This window comes from Hyalella azteca, unplaced genomic scaffold, assembly GCF_000764305.2.
Source record: "Hyalella azteca isolate HAZT.00-mixed unplaced genomic scaffold, Hazt_2.0.2 contig13348, whole genome shotgun sequence".
In the NCBI taxonomy this organism is placed as follows: domain Eukaryota; kingdom Metazoa; phylum Arthropoda; class Malacostraca; order Amphipoda; family Hyalellidae; genus Hyalella; species Hyalella azteca.
The window spans coordinates 140,525-166,448 of NW_025943273.1; the positions used below are offsets into that span (position 1 = coordinate 140,525).

The window sequence follows — 25,924 nt, forward strand, 5'->3', positions numbered from 1 at the left end:
CTTACCAGTGAAATTAAACTGAGTCGCCGGTTTTGTCAAGTTCGATTTCAACATATGAAACCTAAACCACAATTAAAAAAAATATTACTCGGTACTCACTGCAGTGAATTACAGAGAGCCAATTTTCTCGTCGACGAAAACATGAAGTCACGGACGGGCAGACAGACGGACGGTTAGACAGACGGACATGACGAGCACAATAGTGTATTTTATCTATAAATGAGAAAATTCGCTAAAAACTGCGATACCGTTGAATTTCACGCAGCGGCCGACACCTCAGACCGTTTTTCGGCGATTTTGCGAATACCGGTGGTAGGGCAATGCCTGAGGGTCGGTGGACGACGAAGGCGGTGACATCAGTGTAGCCGTGTAAGTGGATGTCCAAAGTTAATGACCGGCGTCGTCTAAATTGACCGACGATCAGACCGTTTGTCTCAAACAATTTGCCAGGTTTAACGTACACCTGCCCTCAGCTGAGCAAGCTGATGTAAAATCACTCAATCCTATAGCTGTTTCCTATAGTGGTTAAACTGTCTTCTATCTTAGATCAGAAGACCAGCTATTTGGTATAATATATGGTATATAATATCAGAAGACCAGCTAAAAACAAATTTGTAATTACAATTAAATGTTTGTGCATAACTTCGGTCGGAAGTTTGTTTCAAAATACCATGCATCACCTAATAAGACAATCTCTTACTTTAATACTACAGAGAAAAAAAAATTACAAAGAATTGTTTAAAAATTGTTTAAAATGTTATAGATAAGTGATTTCATTTTCATCCAGTTCTATGGCTGAAATAACATGTAAGAGCCACCGCAGCTAAACTTTGAATCATTGTGGGGATAATTTTGTTACTGGCAAGACTCAGAGCAACTTAGAGCCAATGACGGGACAACTTAGAGCCATTTACAGGAAAACTTGAAGCTATTGACAGGCAACCTTGGAGACATTGAGATAGCAACTGTGTGCCAACATTGGAACAACTTGGAGCCATTGTCGGATGAGCTCAGAGCTATAGCAACTTTACAACTTGACAGGGCAAATTAGAGCCATTCCAATGGATCTTCAAGCCATTGTCAGGGTAACCTAGAATCATTGCTCGGGAAATTCAGAAGCATTATCAGAGCGACTTAAAGGCATTGTCAGGGCAACTTAGAAGCATTGTCAGGGAAACTTAGAAGCATTGTCAGGGCAACTTAGAAGCATTGTCAGGGCAACTTAGAAGCATTGTCAGGGCAACTTAGAAGCATTGTCAGGGCAACTTAGAAGCATTACCCGTCTCGTGATTCACCAGGCTGTCAATTATCCTGTTATGGTGAAACGTGCTTTTCTCTGCATTACTGACCGAGTTTTTCAGAAATTTACTGTTTATTTCCTGTTTGGTTTCTTTATAACCTGTCCTTATGATGTTTCTATCTAATGATGAACTGGTACCAGATTTTAATTTTCAGTTCGTAATTTTATTTGCCGGTATTAATTCTTCACATATCATTCGAATAATTCTGAAAATGAGCTTCATTTTCGTGAATTTTGTATATATTTATTACGTTATATATATAGGCTATGAACAAATAGTCTGTATGAGCAAAAATTCTACAAATATTTCATCACATAATCATTTTTAATACTTTGTACGATCGTCTTAAGTACTAAAAATTCCTAATGGAATTCACTCATGACGATCAATGCTTGAAAGTCAAATTTTCGCACATATCTTCTCTTAATTTTAATACAATTCCTTCTTCGTCTTTGTTTGCAATCTTCTTTTAATACGTAATAATACGATTCCTTCTTCGTCTTTGTTTGCAATCTTCTTTTAATACGTAATAATATAATTCCTTCTTCGTCTTTGTTTGCAAATCTTCTTTTAATACGTAATAACATAATTCCTTCTTCGTCTTTGTTTGCAATCTTCTTTTAATACGTAATAACATAATTCCTTCTTCGTCTTTGTTTGCAATCTTTATTTCAGGTGACGTTGTGACGTGACAAAAAATGCTAGGTAAACGATGCGCGGGTCAAGCTGAAGTGACGCGTACAAAGCTCACCTGCTGCATAGAAAATGCCAGAGTAAAAGCTAAAGCTGATAGAAAATGGCGAATACCTTTTAATATGTTACTATAATTATTATTATTATCATTATTATTATTATTATTATTATTATTATTAACACTAATGACATTTGTATTATAATATACAAAATTTTGCAAATATACAAGTATATGTTGTATATAATATTTGTATATTAATAATAATATTAATATAACTAATATGTTTATACCTAAAAAGTATCTAAATTGTTATTTATATTCTTGTTTATGCTATTATTATATTTATACCTTAGCTCCTTCAATTATGTTTTAGTTTTTATTTTCGATAGAACAAGTCCATTTGTGAGATGCATGAGCGTCCTTGGCATGCGAGATAGTCATCCGTGTTGAACTGTTGATTGCTGTTCCAGCTAATATAAAGTGTAGTGAAAAACGATTGAATCAACTAATATTTAGGAAAATTTAACGGCTAATCAGCTTAATTACAGTCATCAGATTACTTACGAACATCAGATCAATTCGGATTATACACACTACATACGATAATCAAATTGCTTACTATGACGAAACGTTCCCGATCATCATCTTATGTACCATCAGCTAATAACATCCGATCATCGAATAACGTATGATCATAGAATAACCTGATCGTTAAATTATGCTCGATCATCAGATGACCCGATCGTTAAATTATACTCGATTATCAGATGACCCGATCGTTAAATTATGCTCGATCATCAGATCAGATGACCCGATCGTCAAATTATGCTCGATCATCAGATGACCCGATCGTTAAATTATGCTCGATCATCAGATGACCCGATCGTCAAATTATGCACGATCATCAGATGACCCGATCGTCAAATTATGCTCGATCATTAGATGACCCGATCGTCAAATTATGCACGACCATGGGATAATTCATGGTCCTAAGATATCTTGTGATCGTTAAATTATGCACGGTCATGGGGTAATTTTTGGTCATAGGATATCTTACTATCAGCGGATCTCGTTCGAGTTGTTGAAAACTAATGACCAGATGACCATTTGAACCTGCGGCACTAATTGACTATAAAAGCTTTCAAGTTGAAAATTCTTAGGTCAGCAGAAAACACGATAAAATCTTGAAGCGTTGACCTCAGGATGGTTATGATTGACTTGAAATGAGAAGAACTTTTTACTTGTATTTGCAAAGAAATTCATTATTTGATGTTATTTAATTAAGCCCTTCAATATCGAGAGCGGTGGAAGGACAATTGGCTATATTTTCTATCCTTATATTCTTTAATATTTGTCTGCGTGCAGTGATTCATATTATCGATGTTATAATTCACACATAGTTAAATTATAACTGTAGGAACATCCGTTCGTTTATTATTTATTAATATCGTCAGAACAGCAGAATCAAAATTATTGAATGTTCCTCATCGGTTTGTTACTTTTTTGCTGTAGATTCATATTTTTCTCCATTTTTTAAACTAACAATTTATCATCACGATTTATCAATGGATGAAATCTGCGATTCACATGCGCGAAAACAGATTGAGACCAATGCCTTGAATGTTCATCATAATATAGCGCATTTCATTCGGAACATTATTAAAGTTCGCTACTGATATAACTCCAAATTACAGAGATAAGTTTATGCATGCGTTAATTTAATGCCAATTTTTTACCTTCATTAATATCATGAAATATACAATCGAGAAAGACAAATTTATTATTTTTATTTAAATAATTGAAGTATCTTTTTTTAAGTACGTACTTGCATTTTTCGAGCCATTTTAACCCGAAAGCCTGTTGAATAATGAAATGCAAGTGACAAAATAAAAGACAGTTTTTGCATGAGTAAAATCTGATTGCCTGCGATATAATGTAACAATGAACATAATATTTTATCTTTATATTAGCTTCATTTTGATACTATTATTTCAAATTGAGAAATGCCAATTTTTCTAATAAACATGTGTTTTCATTACCTTTGGTTTGAAAATCGCACCAAGACAGCAGTCTTTAAAAAAACTTTGATTTTTTAGACGTAAAAAACGGAGAAGTGTAATTTTTTCTCGTTCATTACTTTTATTCATTTAATTTCATTTACTATTCGCAACCGTATATCATATAATATAAATGGGTGATGCATGCCTTTATCTCCACCAAGTATTTATTCAGTTCATTTCCTGTGTGTTGGATATGGACAAAATTATTTTTTCAAGTCAATGCCATTTCGCTGATGGAGTTCCAGCTCTCCGATTTCAACGATTTAAATGCTATGCATTGATATTCTATAATATTGTGAACTGATCAAAGCAGAATCAATGATTTGTTATGAATTGTTACCATTTCCAAAAATTTCCACACGTGAATCATATACGATTTGTAAAATCAATTCGAAATGTTATAAGGAGGCATTATAGAATCAAATTTCGAAATCAATTTTCTACTTTTAGCAGTTGCATAAGAGCATCCTCCATTGTTGCTGTATGTTTTCTCGATATATTTATTGTCATATTTTGATATTTGAATTTGATGATCATTTTTATTTATATTTAATGTAACTACCAACCTCGTAGCTGCAGTATCGCTGTCTGTCGACCATGTATCTGTCGTGGGGTGTTCGCCTATGGCCGCTGTTGCTGTTGCTGCTGCTGCTAGTACTCTGGCTTTGCGTTTTTTTCTTAGTTGCTCCTCCAGTGAACATCATCTTGACGATTTCGAAGTATGGAATAAGGTGGACGATAAATACTTCAAGTAAATCCCTCCGAGTGAGTTTCGCGTTCGGTGAAACGCTAGAAAACGATTGACTGTTTCAAAGTGATGATTGAGATATTGAGATCTCAAAGTAAATAAATAAACTTAGGCGTCCATTTTCTAAACTTTTTTGTCCTCTTCTTCTCCTGAGCATAACTTTTATCAAACTGTCGAATCCTTTACAAGCATATTATTTTCGGTTATTCGTAGTAATTTTTATCTCGGATTATTATTGTAAACTTGATTGATCCACTCTCGCCTGGAATGTTCTTCTACTGGTGGTCTCGAACGCGATCTCCACTTGACGATTTTCGTGCTTCACGATTTACCAAAAGTTGTATTTAAAAATAACGAAGAGTTATTGTAGAGCTATCATTTATAACAGTTTAACAGTTTAATTTGAATTTAGATTTAAATATTGGGGCACTTGCGCGAGGACGGAATGACGAAGATGCCACAGCGAATTGTTATTGCATTTCGCTACACTTTGTGTTGAAAATGAACTTTGTATTTTTATGTTTATTTCCTTAATTGTATCCGCGCTTTCGTAAGAAACTCAATGTAGTTAAAAAATTCCATATATACAAAATACTGACGACGAGAATGGTCCAAAGACAGCTAAAAATATTTGGAACGAATGACTTCCAACCAAGAAGGAACTAGAAAAAGTTCCTTCACACGTTACAAGCAACGTGTACATTCGCCAAACAAACTTCAAAAGAAGCAATTCCAACCAACTCTTCTTCAGAGATCGTTTTGGTGCTTCCGAACACCAAAACTGGAATTAATAAAAGGACTTTATGAACGTACAATCGTTCTGCAAACCACAATTAAAAGACATCGAGTGTGTGATTCGCAACTTAAATTATGTCTTCCACATTTAACTTAACTTAAAACTTGCGAGAATTTTCCTTTTTAATCACGACACTTTAGACCGGCTGTGCGGATCCGTAGTTCTTCTTATGTCAATGGTTATTCTCTTCCAGTGCAGGTGGTAGTAAAGATACCCACGCAAGGTGGTGCCGGATAACGTTTCAACGACTGGTGTTGGGCTGGGGCAGGTTGAGTAGAAACAATAGGTAAAGGAGGTGAAGGTTCCAGTCAAATTACGCCAGTTCGCCAGCATATCGACTCAAGTCATCGACTGATCACTATCGAGATCCAAAATGAAGTCATATCAGGTGCCGTACGAGGGGAATGCCCAATGCAATCAAGGATTTTCTCCCTTAATCTGAATCAATTACTGCACGCACTGAAAATAGAAGATAGGAACAAAAGTTTCTGGCCTTAGCAAATAGGCATTCCAACCACAACCACAACACTCACTTGGCTCGTCGTATATTGTCATGGTTGATTTCTTTTAAAGGTGAACTCACCTATTCGCGAATTTGATAAGATTTTAAAGTTTTTATTTTTATTCTACACTTTGATTAGTGCAGTATTAATCAACGCAATTGCTAGTGTAAACTAAAAACGTAGTTTAGTAACTGTTATCAATTCGAGACGCATTCCTCTTTATTCACCAATTATCTTTATTCACCAACTCACTAGCGTCGCATTCGCTGATCTTGATTCACCAACTATCCGGTGCCGCATTCACTGATCTTGATTCACCAACTCACTAGCGTCGCATTCACTGATCTTGATTCACCAACTCACTAGCGTCGCATTCACTGAAAAGTAAAGATGAATGCTGCATATATAGCCAGTCCCGGTTCGCTTGTGCACATTCATTGCTCACGGACGCCCTTTGAGCGAAGACCTCGGGCAGCTATGACCGATATGCCTCATTATCACTGCTTCAACACATGCACGAAAATCGCCACGGCAGTCCATAATTAGTTCACGCTTCTTACCGAAGCGCGGTTTCATCATAAAACTCTATTTACATTTGAAATTTTTGACGGTATCTGGTTGAGCGTTGCACGAAACTGTGTTCGGAGTCAGGTGTTCATTGCAACGGAAGCTATCGTCGTCATGTTGGTTAAGCACGACATGAAGAGGAGAGTAGAGGAGGGTTGTGCTAAGCGTGGCACCTAGCCAGATGTACTGACTGAATGTTTGTAGGTAGGCAGCTACCCTCTCGCTGCCACCTCCCTCGCTAGCTAGATTGACTTGCGTGCATGCCTCAACGTCGGAAGCTATTGCCAATGTCTCATAGTAACCCATGGCGGTATCCTCATTCATTTCGTTGCATTGTAAATTTTCATCATCCAAATTTCATCGACACCTGAATTTCACAGAATTTAATCCCAAGATTTATATTTAGAAAATATTGTCTTGTGTTTATTGATTTAGATTGACGAGCGTGCGCGCCGAAGTGTCAATAGCTTTTGAAAGTCTCTTGGTAACCTCTTATATCGGCACTCTCATCCATTTTTTCTTCAATGTGATATTGGCCAAATCTCCTCGAACCCTCAAATGCCCACAATCCCGATTGTAGATTCTTGCAGCGGTAAGATTTACTCGAGCTCATGTTGCTGATCCTATACAGCAATTGTCAACGCTTCGTTTTGATTTTCAAATGCCTTTTTTGAAAGCATCATTCTTTTTCAATATAATGCAATATTGAATCTCAATATCACAATATGCTAAATTTTTCATTTACATGACGCTTATTTTACTTCATCTAGTGTTGCGTTTCTTCGGTCCACATATAGTAAACTTTTACTGAACATTACTAGCTGTGCCATCTAACTTTTCTAGATAAATTTAGCATTCAAAATTAAATAACTATAACGACCATCAAACACAGTGAAAGTCAAATGTATCTTGGTATAACTTAATTAATTTCAGCTCATTTCGAATGATCCACTTAGAGTTTTTTAGTTTAAAAATATAATGGTTATTTCCTGATTTTCATAGATGAGCAACATTATTTCCAAGATTGGAAGGATTTGCTCATTTTATTAGTCAAATATTGTTTACAGTACGAGTATAAATAATTTGTCTTCACAAACTTCATCCTACCTCAAACTGTACTACGAATGAAAATCGAATGTGTCAATCATCGTTTATTTTACTCCTATTATGCATAATTCATGAAAATAATATATACTTTATAATTATGTAAAAATCGTTCGTGTCCGTGTCCTTTTTCGCGGATAAAATATTTAGTCTACCCTGTACAATTTCGAAACAACTTTCTATGTAACAAAGAAATTCATAACTAAATATACGTGAAAGATACGTGCCCAACTGCAATTACAATTGAATTTATTTCTAAGTAAATCATAATTTTCATCAGGTTTAACAATACCATCTTCCTATATTATGCTTGAAATATATTTATGAATTTATGAACACCATTAATGTAAGTGGTACAAGAATGGTACAGAATGATAGAACCTTAAGTTCCGTTGATCTTGAGCTATCTTGTTCTTCATAGTCATAGTCTAACATGTCTTGTTCATCTTCACTGTCATCATTATGATCAGGATGATCATGTTCAGGGTGATGGGCATGGTCGTCATTTTCACTATCGCCAGAATGATGATGTTCATGAGAACTATGTTCGTGGTCTCCTGAGTGACGCTCGTTAGATTCTTCATCGTCTGCATGATCTTGAAATCCGTTCTGAACCCTCTGATCATGATGATCGGGATGATCATGTTGACCATGATCATGTTGACCATGATCATGTTGACCATGATCATGTTGACCATGATCATGTTGATCATGATCATGTTGATCATGATCATGTTGATCATGATCATGTTGGCCATGATCATGTTGACCATGATCATGTTGACCATGATCATGTTGACCATGATCATGTTGACCATGATTGCCCTCGTCATGGTGATCATGTTCATGATGATGGCTGTGCTCCGCGTAGAAATCGCTGTCCGGCATTCCAAGGCACTGGTTATGCAGCGGTCGTTGCTGGAAAGGAGATGCATTCCCTGGATACCGCGTGGTGTTGTGATCCAGCTAAAAAAAAATTATTCGTTATTAAAAATTGTTTTCAAATTGTTTACCAATTTATCAGATATTTATGAATTAATTTGCAAGATTATTTTATGTTGATACCTTTAAATAAAATTATCATAGAGAAAAGCATATGTTGATTCGGTATATGGATTACTGTATAGTTACCTCGATTAATTCATGTTTTTTATTATATGACTTCTAACGAACCAAATCATTAGTTAACTAATTTAATCTTCTTTCCAGAGCGTTGCTGTTTTGCGGACTACCGAAATCTAAATATATTTTTATCTTTTGATCACATTCTCCTTCTATCACCGACGTTTTTGCGTTAGTTCCCCCCTCGTAAACTTCCAGAACCTTGAACACATTTAGTCCCCGGCGTACCTTTGAGGCTCAATAAATTCGTCTGATGCCGAACTTTCAAAACTCGCTCCTGTGCACATATCGCGCTTAGTACACGTAACGGCCGATTTCTCTCCTGCGATTAGTGAGTTTAGCTTGAAAAGCCGTTAGTAATTGGCTGACGGAGTGACATACTCGGAACTATTTATGATTGCACGTCCCCTAGTAACTTATTTGCATTGCGACTCTGCCGTGCGTAAAACAGTTTATGAAAATTTCGCCCTTGTAGGAACTAACTTCAAATGCGACTCGGCCTCGCATTTAACACTTGATGAAATGTTCGCGACTTAGGAACTTACTTTCATTGCGACCCGGCCTAGCGTTAAACACTTTATGAAAGTTCACTCCTTAGTAACTTACATTCATTGCGACCCGGCCTAGCGTTAAACACTTTATGAAAGTTCACTCCTTAGAACTTACTTTCATTGCGACCCGGCCTAGCGTTAAACACTTGACGAAATGTTCACTTCATTGCGACTCTGCCGTGCGTTAAAAACTTTATGAAAGTTCACTCCCTAGTAACTTACTTCCATTGCGACTCGGCCGTGCGTTAAATACTTTATGAAAGTTCACTCCTTAGTAACTTACATTCATTGCGACTCGGCCGTGCGTTAAACACTTTATGAAATGTTCACTCCTTAGGAACTTACTTTCATTACGACTCGGCCGTGCGTTAAACACTTTATGAAAGTTCACTCCCGAGTAACTTCGATTGCGACTTGGAGGAGCGTTAAACACAAAATGAAAAGTTCACTCTCTAGTCACTTACATTCATCGCGACTCGACCGTGCGTTAAACACTTGATGAAATGTTCGCCCTGCGCCATGATTTGGTTGGTCCTGCGCTTGTCTCTTGCGTTCCAGTCGATGGCGTTGACAGAAGGCTGATAGTGCTGGCCGTTGAGCAGCTTCATACAGAACACGTATTCCGATAGATCAACGTCGCTGCAAAATATACATTCGTATTAGAAAATTATGAAATTTAATTGGAACTTTGTATAGTGATTTATTCTGTCAATTGAAATTTGAATTTTATTATTGTTGTTGTAATTGCCCATCCTGGTCTAATGAAAATAAGGTAGAAGTTATCAGGGTATCAGAATATCAATCATTAGATTTACTTGAAACTTTGTAAATTGCAGGAAAATTTGAAGCTAGAGTAAGGTAATTAGTTCTGCATTTTTCAATTAGAGTGTTTATTGAATGAGAAAAAGTCGATGAAATGTTAATAGTTCATACATAATGTCACCTCAGGCCGCTGAAAATAACCGATTCAAAGATATGAATAATCATGTTATTAGTCGAATCGTTTACTTATCGCGTTGCAATCTCATTCAAGTTTTTAGCATAAAAATGTTATTAATTAATAGAACTATGGCTGCTCTTGAGTTTGGAAGATATATTTCAGACATTCGTATGGTAGAATATAACTTTTTTATTGTTCCAATTGGCCACTGAATAAATAGTCCTAGGTTTATTAACAATCATTTTTCGCATTCCTATTGAATGCGTATGCACAATTTCTAACACTTCAATAAATGCATGTACATGGCAGTTTAAGTTGCATTGCTGCTGCTACTTGATGGAATAGAATTCGTTTATCATGGATCAGTCAAATGGCTCGGGTTCTAATTTTTCAAGTATTGCACGATATATTACAAAAAATTCTGATGAATGTGAAACAACATCGCAATTATGATAATCTGCGTTTTTAACAATAGTGCTTGTTACATGAATTGATAATTAGACCTTATTATTTTACCAGATCGATTTTATACTAATATCTTCAGAATACACTTATTTGCTATTTGGGCGCTGTTCTCTAAACGTGTTATTCAAATATGCCTTTACACATTATGATCATATTTAAATCACAGCAATGTGATCACAAACTAGGTACAGTGGGGGAAATAAATATTCGTACACTTGAAAAATCGTATTTTAATGTATGTAAGTACACAAACTTAACAGAAAAAGTGATTTAAATTATGTATAGAGACGCATAGTATTCAAAAATACTATCAAAAGAAATTAAATCTCAATGCAACAAAAAACAATGCAACATGTTCACTTTTCGGGTGAAAAAAGTATTCGTACAAAACAATAAATCCGCATTATTTTAATTTAATACTTGGTTGAATACCCTTTATTCAGCTCAACAGATACCAGACTATTTCTATACGTCTCGACCAATGATTTGCAGATGCTGACTGGTATTTTATACCATTCTTCTTGGCACACCACCTTAAGATTCTCAATGTTTGTTGGGGACCTTTTCTTAATTTGAATCTTCAAATACCGCCACAAATTTTCAATCGGATTTAAGTCCGGCGACTGGCTTGGCCATTCCATAACGTGTACATTTCTATCAGCGAACCATTTCTTTGTGGATCTTGCAGTATGCTTAGGATCGTTATCCTGCTGGAAAATCCAACCACCAGGTAGCTCTAGTTTCTCAACAGAAGTCGTCAAATTATTTTCCAGGATGCTCTGGTAGTTTGCAGCATTCATCCTACCATCTATAAGTGATATGTTACCAACACCTTTTGCGGAGAAACAGCCCCAGATCATGATGTTGCCACCACCAAACTTTACAGTAGGCACAGTGTTCTTTGGAAGGTAGGCTTCACCGTCTTTCCTCCACACATGGTGACGATAATTTCGACCGAAAAGCTCAATTTTTGTTTCGTCCGTCCAAAGAACCTTTTCCCAAAAAGCATAGTCTTTGTCCTTATGCTCCTTGACGAATTTCAGCCTGGCATCTCGATGTCGTTTCATTAGGAGTGGGGTCTTTCTTGGGGTGCGTGATTTTAATTCGTTTCTGTGAAGTTCATTGCTTATCGTTTGTTTGGTTACTTGAATTCCTGAGGCACTCAGGTGACTTTGCAACTCTCCTCGAGTAATCTGTGGATTTTCTTGGATTTTTCGTCCCAATAATCTAGCAGATCGTGCAGAAATCTTCCTAGGAGCACCTGATCGTCTTTGGTTTTCAACGCTGTCACGGGTCTTGAAGCGTCCAATGAACGAAGCAACTGTACTAAAAGGAACATTCAAGTGGCTAGCAATCTTCCTATAACTTTCTCCTTCCTTCCAACGCGATAGAAATAGTTGTTTTGGGGATCTTGTTAGTTCTTTACCTTTAGCCATTTTTGAGACCTTCTTGTACTACGGGCAGTTGCAGAATGATCTGGTAGTTGCAAAATACGTTAACTATGGTTACTGATTACATTACTGGAACGTGCTACATGTTTCTAGTACATTCTGGAATGTTCTGGTGTGAAATATTAGTCAAAAGTTGTTTTGTACGAATACTTTTTTGACCCGAAGAAGTTAACATGTTGCATTAATTTTTGTTGCATTGAGATTTAATTTCTATTGATGCTATTTTTTAATATAATGCGCCTCTATACATAATATAAATCACTTCTCCTGTTCAGTTTGTGTACTTACATACATTAAAATACGATTTTTCAAGTGTACGAATATTTATTTCCCCCCACTGTATATATAAACATGTCAGAATTGACCGCTTGCGAAACTCAAACGAATTTGGTTCGGAACCATAAACATTCTAAATTGGTATGGAACCATAAACGAATTTGGTACGGAACCATAAACTTTCTAAGTTGATACTGGAACCATAAACGAATTTGGTACAGAACCATAAACATTCTTTGGTACGGAATCATAAACATTCACACGGAGCCATAAATAATTCTAGCCGTTTGATGAGCACCTGGGTATATACGGCATTTCGAGAGCGTCCCTCATCGTGTTGACGGTAGGAGTGGACCTACATAAGGCCAAGTCAACTCTTGGGTAGTAACTGATGAATGCTTGGCACATTTCGTCCTTTGCCTCCCAGCCAGAAAACGTAGCGGTGTCGCGATCTGTTGACTGGTAGTCGCATTCTGCCCAGATTTTTGTTAATGTCGGAATAAAATCTGTTGATATCCGGAATAATTCTAGCGTATTCGCGAGAACAACGGAGCGGTAGAATGTGGTTAATTTAAAAAGAAACTTCGAATTTGCAAGGAATTTTACCAATAATGGGTTTATATATGTCGATAACGGAAATTAAATGTGCTCTGAGGATTTCTATAATTTATATAAATCATAAAATCAGTTTCAGTCATTTCATTTGAAATTGTGCGTTAAGATGTCATAAGGTATACACATTTCTTCATTCTAATATCTGTTAGCACACTTAAAAACAAATCTTAATTCGTTAAGCATGCAAGTTTCAATTAAATGTTGCTCTATATAACCTGTAAAGAACGATCGTGTCTCGTCTATTAAAATAAATCAAATTGCTCACCAACAGTAATGTGATCGCCGGGCCGAAGAGACACTTCTTCGCTCAGTTTCCTGGACTGCTGGAAATCTGCCGCGAAGTGGGAGTCCTACACAAAAAAAAATTAATCTGAAATACTGTGGACGGTATCGTTTTTATGCTTCGAACCATTCAATAGCTTTCTTTCAGTTCTTTAAAATGCAACGTAAATAAATTAATATATTGTTATTCTCGAGTGAACTTGAAAACGTTTATCAGCGTATTTTACGATTTTAGGTTCAAGCTATATATTTTGATTGTGATATTGATGCTATTCACCTTTACCGAACTGTGCTATAAATAATTACATAGTAATCAATCATGCCAATAAGGACCTTTCCAATGCCTGTGTACCTTTCCAATAAATAGCCAATACACATCAGTTTAGTTGCTTATCAATTAAATAATTAGTTGATATAGCTTTATAAGTATTTTACGAGCTCAATTTAATTTTTGATAATTTTTATTAAAGACTTTGATGCATGAGATTAAAGGCACAACACAATAATAAAAATATTATTAATTAATTCATAAGCCTGTACCTACCTCAGCCAGAAGAGGGAGTTCTTCACCATCCCGGAAGTGTCGCACTCTTATCGCCCTCGCTGTGAAATTGTTAAATAAGTGTTTTATTTTATTCAAGTACTTTATCTCAAATTTTCGAACCCAATCGACGCAGAAATTCAAATTCGATAAACTACTTGTTCTTAAATGGTTCTTAAATTGCATATCCTTCTGATCATATAATTTGTGGAAATAAATGAGAAAAATTTCCAAGAAATTTTTCTGACAACGACCCAGATTTCAGGTCGTCTCCTCACTTGAATTATTCTAGTTAGTTAGTAGTTAAGGTTTCTATTACAAGCGAACTGCCCGATCCTATAAACTAAATACCGTTATAAAAAACTAGTGAATAAAGAATGAGGAGAAAGTCGTTCCGACGCATTTCTTGCAATTTTTTTTTCTTTGCATAAAATGAATACACGTATTCCATGTCTGTAAAACATAAGTGAAAATATAATATTTTCATACCTCTTTACCTTATACAGTGGGGGGAAATAAATATTCGTACACATCACTTTTCCTGTTAAGTTTGTGTACTTACATACATTAAAATACGATTTTTCAAGTGTACGAATATTTATTTCCCCCCACTGTATGTAAAAGTTCTGAGGCTAAAGTCGAGGTGAAATATTTACTGTAAAATTAATGCTACAAACGCAAAGTAAAATATCATAATAGAAAGTTTTCCTTATTGCAACCAAAAATGAAAGCAATTTATATATTTCTATAGAAAATGAGTTTATTGATCACCTGTTGCAGATTTCAAAAGGGAACTTTTAAATCACAATGGCATCATGGCAGTCGGCACAGCATGTAACCTTGTACTATAGTCTGGGCAGCATTTTCTCTTATAGTACAATTGTGCAGCATATATTCTCATACTACAGTTTGTGCTACTTGTACTCATTTCCTAGTGAACTACTCCAGCTACGAGTTTGACAGCCCTACATTACTATTATCCTTGAAATCAGTACCTATAACATATTCTAACCATATATATATGTATAGAAACCGAACGGAACAATAATTTTCTATAATTTCCTAGAATATCTAATCGTAATACATAATTGTAATGCGGTTTAAACTTATCTCCTTCATCTGCCGAAGCATGCATAACTGATCTATCACACAAAATCTAGATGAAAATTAATAAGCATTTATTTTCACCTAGGTAATGTGCGTGTAGGAAGACCATGAAGACGTTAATTCCTGTAGGTGGGAATGCTTGCCTGGTGCAGTGTTCGGAACAATGGCCAGCTGTCACCCACAGTGGCGTTTTGGGTGGAATTGTTAGGCCGAAATTAATGGCGTGACCGACTGCGAAGTTTCCAGCTTCATTGGGCCTTGTAAAAAGATAATTATTTTATTTGTAACAATTAATGGCGTGACCGACTGCGAAGTTTCCAGCTTCATTGGGCCTTGTAAAAAGATAATTATTTTATTTGTAACAATTAATGGCGCGACTGACTGCGAAGTTTCCAGCTTCATTGGGCCTTGTAAAAAGATAATTATTTTATTTGTAACAATTAATGGCGCGACTGACTGCGAAATTTCCAGCTTCATTCGGCCTTGTAAAAAGATATTTATGTTATTGAAACAATGTATGTTGACTGATTCAACCTTTTCATCAAGTGAGCATTCGAGAGTTGTAAGAGAACATGTTTACCAAACCAAGTCTGCTAGAATAATTAACTAGCTTCCAATTGTCAATAAAATTTCATAACTTGTAAAAAATTTCCATGCTTTATTGAATGAAGTTATCAAATTAAATACTGAAATCTTCCTTTCATCGCCGCTCTAATGCAGATTACTTGACCCAATTAGGTCAAAAGCTTTATAGAAAAGTTCATTTATTTTGAAGATCAACGATGGCTTCACAGATTACAGACCTGAGATTTTCAGTGTAATAAATATCCATGGAGAAGGCCACCGTAATGTCTCGTTTCAAATGGGGGTTGTCATAGTGAGTTTGGATGAGAAGGTAGTCAGCCCCGCCGTACTGCTCCCCGATGGGAACACCCACAGTCTGGGGCAGTAGTTCCCCCTGTGCACAGTATAATCCTTCATAACAATTATAAATAATAATGTCACTAGATTGCTTGAATCGCAGATTCACTAGAAATTTAAAAGCGAAGAAAACTCCACAAAAATTCAGCATTTCTCAATTGAAAACGTTTCGGAGACCAGCTCCATCGTCAGTTCGATAAATCTAGAACACAAATACAGTCAGAAAATTAATAAAGTTTAGAGTCAAAAGAAAAAAAATAATTAAAAGTCTTATGGAACACCCACCGTGTGAGGCAGAAGATCTCCCTTTGCACAGTATAACTCTTTATAACAATTATAAGTGATATTCCTTTAGCTCCCTGGGCAGTATTGACGTTATTTGCTGTTATTGACATAAAGTATAACCGTTAAATACTATTATTAGTGTTTCTCCTTGAACGCACCGACGCAAGTTTTTTTACTTCGAACATTATTAGGAAATTTATAGTCCCTGTGCAGTATTGCCGTTAACTATTATTATTGACATGCAGCATAACCGTTAAATACTATTATATAGTGTTTCTCTTTAAACGCAGCGACGCAAGTTTTTAATCACCTTAAAGCAATTCTTACATCGAACATCATCAGGAAATTCAGCTAGACTCAATAACAACATTCTGAAGCACGTACATTTATATCGTTTAGGATATTCAGGAGGTTAATCTTATTGCAGAAATTATATTTTAAGAAATAATCTCCGATATTTTAACTACTTTAAAAATTATAAATCTTCTGTCTTGTAGCCGCCACACATTTTCTGAGAACGATGACTAGACGATTATGAGAAGTTCCGTAATAAGTTCCGTAGTAGTAGCAAAAATCACTGTAAAAATATAAATCACTGTACAAGAAACGTGATGCAATTTGTTCTAAGGTTTTTCTTCGCTGTACTACAACATTTAAGGCAGTGCGTCGTTTCGTTTCCCTGAGCAGGTAGGTTTGCATTTTCCTGGATAGACTTCCTTAACTAATGAACAAGCACTGTTGATGCGTTGTAAGGGTTCCGTGATATTGCTAATTTTGCGCTCCCTTCTTGACAAATTTAGCATTAGGCCTTTTTTCAGTGAATATCTCAAGCCAGCAATCCAATGTGAACTATTAACTGAGTAACTAAACAGAAACATGTGACTTCTAGTATCACAATTAGCCTCACAGCTAAACAAATAATTCCACGTACGGCAGGTAACTTATTGTACAGCAACTAACTTTACGCATCACAAGTAAATTCGTATGTTACGAGTAGCTCCACACATAACTAATAACTCTATGTTCAGTTTTAATTATTCTTCCAAAGTCAACCAAAAGATGGAATTCACTGCCCGTGATGTAGAATTGGTTGCTGATGAACTCCATTTTAAAAAACAACTGCACCCTAATTCCTGAAGTCGTATTCAAACTCTCGTCTTGAGTGTGGATCACATCCAGCGTAATTTTCAAGAGTGCCGTACCTCGGTATCGGCAATTCCTTGTAGCGACTTGAAGGCCGTGGCAACGGCTTCGTCCGAACGGGAGGAAAATCATCTTGGCAACGCTGAGGCACTTCCACATCTTCAAACTCTCGTCTTGAGTGTGGATCACATCCAGCGTAATTTTCAGCAATGCCGTCCCTCCGTATCGGCAGTTCCTTGTAGCGACTTGGAGGCCGTGGCAACGGCTTCTTCTGAACGGGAGGTAAAACCTCCTGGCAACGCTGAAGAACTTCCACCGGTCTGGGGTGACGTTGCCTTATCTGCCCATCTTGTTCAGATTTCCACATCAGCGCTACTCTCTCTCGGCCATCACCTTGGTTGTCGTGAGCCCGATGTCTCCTGTGCACATTTCGATGCTTTTTGAGCTTGGCAGCTTGGAAAATATCCTTGTAGTTATCGGGTGGAACAGGTTCAGGCTCGCGTTCGGGGTAGATCAAATTTTCATTTTGGAGGCAGCGAGTCCGCTCGTCGAGACAGCGATCACACAAGTAGAGCTCCTTCTGCGGCTCATAACTTTTGAAGTTTATTCCTCCCATTTCAATGCGTTGATTACGTTACTTCACAAAGGATCCAAAGACCGGTTCAGAAGTTAGCCCCAGAATACACTCGTTTGTACGTATTCTGGCTACGCGATTGAGCACTATGCAAGTAAACATTAAAGCAAACGCTTACATTCTGCTAAAAACTTTCGAACTAATTAATGCATAAATATTATTAGTTACGTTGAAGTTTGGAAATGAAATTTCACTCGTACTTACAGTTAAAACAAGTTATATTTCGAATTTATGACTTGCCAGATTTTTCAGTGACTTTCCATTGCCATCAAAAATTGAAATTATTACGCCAAATGTTGCTAATAGCTCATTCATACACCCTAAACTTTCCCTCGAAATTAGCTTAACTGAGGGAAAAGTTACTGCAGGCATTGAAGTGCTTGCTAGTCATGTATCAAACGAAAGTGAATCAATATATAAATATCTTAACTATCCTTAACAATGTATTTATTTAGTGACAATAACCTCGCCTCCAATGGCCCAGTTGATGAAGAATGTCTCGCAGGTCTTGAAGTGGTCTGGCATGCTGGGGGTATAGCACTCGTATCCGGCGTGCCCAACGTTCTGTTCGTATACAAGATACGTACACGAATATGTATATCATTAGTTTTCCTAAATCGCGAGTTAATCAAGAATTTAAAAGCAAGAAAAACGTCAGATTTATTTGTCATATCTTCACAAGAAACATTTAGGAGACCAACTCAGTCATAATTTCAACCACATTTTAAGGACACAAGTACAATCAATAGACAATGCAAATTTACACGAAAAATAAATACCTGTTCATATATATCAGATGCTGGACGTTTGGGGTCATTACTTCTGCACTCGAACGCAACAGAGTGATGCAAAAATGTCTTCGAGTTGTTGCCGTATATCATGCTAAACTGTAAGAAAATAATTATACAAGTTAGTAAGCGTTTTTAATTTAGGGAGTCTGGATTATCCGTTGCGAAAAGGCTTTCCAGCACGCAGTTTTTGTCCATTTTTTAAACCAATGATTTATTTTGAAACCAATTTTGGAATTTCTCAATAATCTTACTATTTTCTGGACCCTTCTTAATAATGTTCGAAATCTACAATGTCTCAATCTTATAATGTTCTAAATGTCCTAATTTCATAAAACTCTTGATTGTTTTTAATTCCTAGTGCTCTAAATCTATTAATGCTTTAAATCTCTTGAAATTCTAAATATCCTCATTTCCTAATTAATGTTATAAGTTATTTTGCCACATTTGATCTCGTTTCCTACTATCATTTTAAGTCTTCGGTGATTGTTTGAGGTTTTCCGTTCTAAATATGCAGCGGTGGATCTCCTCTACAAGAAGTAAGCTTATTCTTTACAAATCGCTGGAACAATTACTTACCCCGATGTAGTGATGTTTTTTCGCCAACTGAGGAATTTTCTCAATGTGGCACCAGTAAAATGTTTTTTTGTCTGGAGGCAGCGGAGTCTCAAGAGAAATACGCCATGTCTTGTAATTTTTTAGGTTCGGAGTGGGTTTGTGGAATGGCAACAAAGCGAGCGCAAACCTGAAATAATAATTTATAATATATATATTTTATAAAAAAAATAAAAAATAAATAAAAAAATTATATAAATAATAATAATACAAATATAACTCAGTACTCACTGCAGTGAGTGACTGAGAGCTCATTTTCTCGTCGACGAAAACGTGAAGTCACGGACAGACGGACGGACGGACATGACGAGCACAATAAGGCATTTTATTCATAAATAAGAAAATGCGCTAAAAATCAACATAAATCATGAAAACTGGATTCTAATTTTCAATCATGGAAGCAAAAGGATGTTTAATGTAAGCAATTTTTCATCATTTCTTCGTACCCTGAATTATCTACTCCAATCAAATACCAGGGCCTATACTTTCAAAGAAAGTTAAGAGATCGTAAGTTCATCTGCCAATCATTGACGGCCTTTCAAGCAAATCCACCAATCATAGATAAGAAAATAGAGCGTGAGTATTTATGTTCACTTAGCGAGTTTTGAAAGTATGGCCCCAGGAATAGATTTAAATTAGAAATTTGACCGTAATCTTACTTCGCTCCGCGCCTCGGTCCATGGTATGGTGGAAATTCTCCTTCAGGATCAACAGGGCCCCAGGCGAAGATAAATCGCGTAGTATCGTTCTGCTCACGGAATTATAATTTTATTTATTTGAGTCAACAGTTTTATTCCACCAGCCCTGACACTGGCTTATCAGTTCTGCGATATTACAAGGCCAATTATTATCGTTATTCATACATAAATTCTACTGAAGTTATGATTTAATTGCCAATGCTGTACTCGCAGTACAGTAATCGTTAACCTTGCATTAAGTAAAGGAAATAAAAGCACAATTGTACTCACAATACAGTACGCAATCGATATCATTGCATTGAATATATGAATACTTGCAGTACAGTAATCGATATCCTTGCATCGAGTATAGAATTTAAAAGCACTCGTTGCACTCACAGTTCAGTACGTAATCGATATTGTTGCATCGAGTATAGAAATTAAAAACATAGTTGTACTCACAGTTCAGTACGTAATCGATATTGTTGCATCGAGTATAGAAATTAAAAACATGAGTTGTACTCACAGTACAGTACGTAATCGATATCCTTGCATCGAGTATAGAATTTAAAAACATAAGTTGTACTCACAGTACAGTACGAAATCGATATCCTTGCATCGAGTAAAGAATTTAAAAACATAGTTGTACTCACAGTACAGTACGCAATCGATATCCTTGCATCGAGTAAAGAATTTAAAAACATAGTTGTACTCACAGTACAGTACGCAATCGATATCCTTGCATCGAGTATAGAATTTAAAAATATAAGTTGTACTCACAGTAAGAGGAAAGTCCTGCAGATCGCATGTATTGATGTCCCTCTTGACCGTGACGACCGTGTGCGTGTTGTTCTCATAAGCTGCCAAGGCTTGCCAGTGGCCCTTGTCATCCACGGGCGGCGTCTTGTGACCGTCACCGTAACGGTCCTGGACGTACACACGGTCGCCCTTCACCCATGCCGTCACTGAGGTATTGTTATCACTAGTGAGTATTTTGATGCAATTAAATTTAACCACAGTCAGTATTTGGATGCACTTATATTAATCTATATTCAGTATTTTGATGCAGTTATATTAATCCATAGTCAGTATTTTGATGCAGTTATATTAATCCATAGTCAGTATTTTGATGCAATTATATTAATTAATATTCCGTACTTTAATTCATTTAAATTATTCCTTAGTCAGTATTCTGAAACAACCAAATTATTTGATAGTCAGTATTGTAGTGCAATTATATTAATCCAAAGTCAGTATTTTAATTCACTTAAATTATTCCGTAGTCAGCATTCTGAAGCAATCGAATTATTTGATAATCAATAATGTGGTTCAATTAAATTATTCGTTAGATATAATTTTAAGCAATTAAATTGTTTTATAGTCAGTATTGTGATGCGATTAAATTACTCCATATTCAGTATTTTGATGCAATTATAATAAACCATAGTCAGTATTGTGGTGTTATTTATTGCATCACAATACTAAATTATTTTATATTTAGTATTGTGATGCAATTAAATTATTTCATATTCAGTATCTTGATGAAATTAAACTATTTCTTAGTCAGTATTTCGATGCAACAAAATTATTTCATTGTCCGAATTTAATGCAATAAAAATCATTTAATGCTCAGAATTTCGACACAATAACACATATTTGTCGTCTCGTGTATTATACTAGAACTATTCCATTAATTTAAGTTACATTACTACTGACACTCATATAATAATTCATATATAATTCATATATTATTAGTGAAATTGTATCACTTCAGTCACCATTATAATGTTTCAAAATCACATTTACACTTCAATTTAATTATTTTTATTCTGTCATCCTAAAAAAGTTTAACCATTATTATTATTATTGACGTGAGAAATCCATTTCTTTATTTTATCTGTTACATTATTATTAATTCCATGCTCGTGCCATTTTGAGAGCAGGTCATGCATACTATTGCTAAAATTACCACATTCATAGCATAGTCACCATAGTCATAACATAACTCTGATTGCCTTATTCATCATATTTACGTTCATGCCATTTATTAACGTGGTCATGTTGAGCATATCAGTGTTTGAAAAGCTACTGATATCAAATCCTAAATTCAAATAATAATTTCATGTTTCGTCGTCATAACCTAAGTGCCTTAAATAATAATTTCTTTCAAGTAAGAAATTTACTGCTACATTACCGAATTCATCACACTTCTCTTATTATTGAGTTTTTACCATCACATTAATCACCATAATCCTGTTATGATTACAGTGATTAATCATTACAATGTAACGTCATCATTGTTTTTGCTACCATACAAATATTATTTGTAATGATATGTGTATGCAAACAATACGCTTCGGTGATTGCCTCCCAGTGTCGAGCAAAGTTTGATCGCAAATCTCACCGATGTCAGCGCCGTGCATGGCTCCGTTGCTGCTGATACCTAGACCAACCCAGCCACGAGTCCGAGCTGATATGGTGAACGTTACTTCCTTGGAAACGAAACATCATAATTATGAATTCACTTTGAGTTGTTACGATTCCGGTGAAAATGTATAAGAACATTTATCCTCGTATCACATATTATTCTGAAAATAATTATTTCTCTACCATAAGGCTCTCCAGGACTGTTATACGGTGCCCGCGGGTTACTAAATTAATAAACATAAGTAAAGCTTACCAGCTACTTGCAGTGTCTGATAGGTTACACTGAGGATTTTTATTCACAAATTTGCATGTTTAATTTATCGTAAATTAGAAATAAATTCTAATATTGCCTAATTCATTAAATATTATTTTTTACAATTATTACTATTAATTATTAATTAATATTATTTTAATTTAATATAATCGCAACCTCATTACTTAAAACATGGTTTCAGTTGTCATTTAATACAATAGTTAAATTTTCAATGATATAATAAGCATCCATTTAAAAATCTCAAGTTATTGAGATTGTTTTCCTAATTAACATTCTATCACGTTTACTAATTTTCCTTACCTGTTTTTCGAGATCGGGAGTCCAGCTGAGAACCATTACGCCATCCAGGTCAAGTATGGTGGAATGTGTGTGTTGAAATGAGGAATATTTTCCAACCGCTTCTAGTGACAAATTGTAACTTGCAGGATATCGTTCCTCGTGGCCATTGTGATTCTCATGACTCCTTGCTGTGTTTACAAAATGAGTTGCCAAACATAAAAGACAACTAACAATGAACACGCCATCGAAATTCATAGGTCTCGGCATTTTTCTGCGATGTTGCTAAAATTACTTATCATCTGGCGAAAGAGACACACAAATGGCTGCACAAATGAGACTTGAAATAAGTTTGTTGAGTTTCAATATCGGATCATTAAGATCAGTTGACTTTCTTTACCTATTCAATATTGATCTTACGTATATATGAAAACAAAATTCGACTACATGCTGGGAGTTAATTACACTATTATTTTCAAATCGATACGAAAAATAGATGGAAGAGACGAGGAATCTTTGAAATATAACAATTTACGCGCCCAAATTCTCATTAATAGAAGACACATTTATACTAATTATGATCAATTTCAACGCTAGTTATGCATAAACCGGATGGCTCTTAAAAGGTTTGCTATAAATTTTCACACAGTATCTGAAGGTATCAGTAATGATAGCTCTATTCTTCATTGTCTCTACATGCTTGAACATTTTATAGAAGACGTTAACTGTTATAACATGACCGTAAATTTTTCGTATGGTATCATCTCTTAGAATTTTTATAAATTTCCTTCCTAGGTATCGAAATACTCGCTGAAAATTTAATGCATTAAATTGGTCTGTTTTCATCGGGCAAAACTAGCTCATTTGTTAATTTTCTGTATTCAGGCTTTTTTGTATTACCCTAAGCAGGTGCCCAAATTATGTTCTTCAGAAACTCCTAGTAACTGTTAGATAACGAAGTTAACCAATTATATACAATATCTTACGCCAACTGAACCCAACCTAATGTAAAAATTTTATATTTTAACGATAAAAACTAATCATCATGCAGTTAATTAATCATTATCAACATTGCTTGATGTTCAAGAATGATCACCGACCTTAATTTTCCAAAATTATTCCTGTTTATGTGATTTTATGGTTCCTGTTCCAATTCGACTTTAATATTTTTTCTTTTTACACAGAAACTATGCTGCATTTCATTCTTGTTTGAATGCGGCGCTGAGCTCATTTTTTATAGGCAAGTAACCTAGCCGGATATAATTCAGTGCTACGTTCACGGAAAACCTCCCTTAACAGAGTTTAGAATAAAACTGTTGGCTGACCATCATGGAAGGCTTCACGGCTTTGCTATTAAATTCATCCTATGATGTTTTTGTTGTGTATAAAGCAACGAATCGTGCGCTGAATTCATCGTCTTAGTTTCACTACACGGTTGAATCTTTGGCAAAATATTTTCGGTGAACTGCTGCTTGGGGATATTTGTCTATTGAATCACTATATTTTCACGCAATAAAGTGAACTTAAAGAAAAATACAATAATTAATGAATTTCTTTGAGGGTTAGCATTCTTGTAAACAACATTCTTTGCAAAATCGTCTAAATTTAAAGAAACAAACCTCATACAGCTTTCAAACAGATTTTGCATTAATTTACCTCAATAAACTCCACGTGAATTTTGAATACTACTTTAGGCTTTCACATTCTCGGCATTCATATGCATCGAATAAATCATTCGCTCGGTAATCGCATTTCTCCAAAAAAATTGAATAGTCGATGTTTCATTTTTAATTGCATATAATTCGAAGTTTTCCTCATTCTTAGTAGAAGACTTTAATCTTCTAGATGTTGTAGGGCGTTTGTTTTTGGAATTTTTTCCCGTGTTAATTTCTCGTTTTCAATTTATTAGTCTACACGAGTTTACTAACGTTGAGGTGTGTGTATCTGTTTGATGACTAATGGCTCTCGATACTAGTTAAGGCCGTTGAGAAGTCGATTTGCATAATCCTAAGTGCTTATTAAGTCAGGTCTAAGACATTATTGTTATCTGGCCACTTCCGTTTGCTGTTTATCTACTTGATCTGGACTGGAAAGTTCCGACTTGGCAATGACCACTCCAAAGCTCGGAAACGAGTTAGTAAATGATCAGCTTCTGTGAGCATCGGCAGAATTGAAGACGTTTGATGTCATGTGTGACAACTGATATTCGTACAGTCCATTCAGAAAAAGATGCATATTGCTCTTTCTTGTTATTGGAAACCTCTTGAACCTTTACACGTTTCGTGACAATACAATACAGAGTTTAACAACTCCAACCTTTAGGATTTCATTGTGTTTCATAATGAAATTTGAAGACACGTTAATTCCACTTAGCGAATGAAGGTTATTCCGTCGGAAAGACCTGAGTGGAAGTAATTTTTTCTACACTTATTTTGAAAGAATACTCATCAAAATGAAAACCTATTTTCTCATTGCGTCTTCTCTGATGCTTTTTGCGCAACCACTCTTCGTAATTTCTGTAATGAATTACGACAATCATCCTGCCTACTATCCAAATCCTTCGCCTATCAACCATGGCCATCATCAAGAATACAAACAAGAGTTTTCGTACCAAAAAGAATCAAATTTCAGGTGTCAACCTTGCGGCAATCCGTGTTACGCACCCGATTTGAACTGCAATTGTCTCAGGAATGAATTGTGTCTTGGAAACCAACAGCATGCAGTGAGAGGGTCGATTCCTCAACCTTCTAGACATGGACCA

General features: G+C 35.7%; 2 protein-coding genes across 2 annotated transcripts in view; both read right to left on the bottom strand.

The window, feature by feature from the left end:
* The window catches only part of LOC108679770 (putative protein kinase C delta type homolog), a 79,458-nt gene extending 73,091 nt beyond the window's left edge, over window positions 1-6,367 (bottom strand). The window contains exon 1 of the mRNA XM_018168491.2: window positions 4,622-6,367. Within this exon, the coding sequence (XP_018023980.1) occupies window positions 4,622-4,759 (138 nt within the window). The 5' untranslated portion in view covers window positions 4,760-6,367. The remainder of the gene's footprint in view (window positions 1-4,621) is intronic.
* LOC108679761 (DBH-like monooxygenase protein 1) lies at window positions 5,481-23,491 on the bottom strand. Its single transcript, XM_047883626.1, has 16 exons — window positions 23,188-23,491; window positions 22,591-22,678; window positions 20,967-21,151; window positions 20,169-20,257; window positions 19,474-19,639; window positions 18,886-18,993; window positions 18,572-18,670; window positions 15,927-16,081; window positions 15,205-15,380; window positions 14,020-14,078; window positions 13,459-13,543; window positions 12,877-13,051; window positions 9,911-10,085; window positions 8,596-8,739; window positions 8,142-8,565; window positions 5,481-5,584 (listed from the first exon to the last, which is right to left on the bottom strand). The coding sequence occupies exons 1-16, from the start codon at window positions 23,431-23,433 to the stop codon at window positions 5,481-5,483; spliced, it is 2,478 nt and encodes an 825-aa protein (XP_047739582.1). The 5' UTR covers window positions 23,434-23,491.
* Window positions 23,492-25,924: the final 2,433 nt, after the last annotated feature.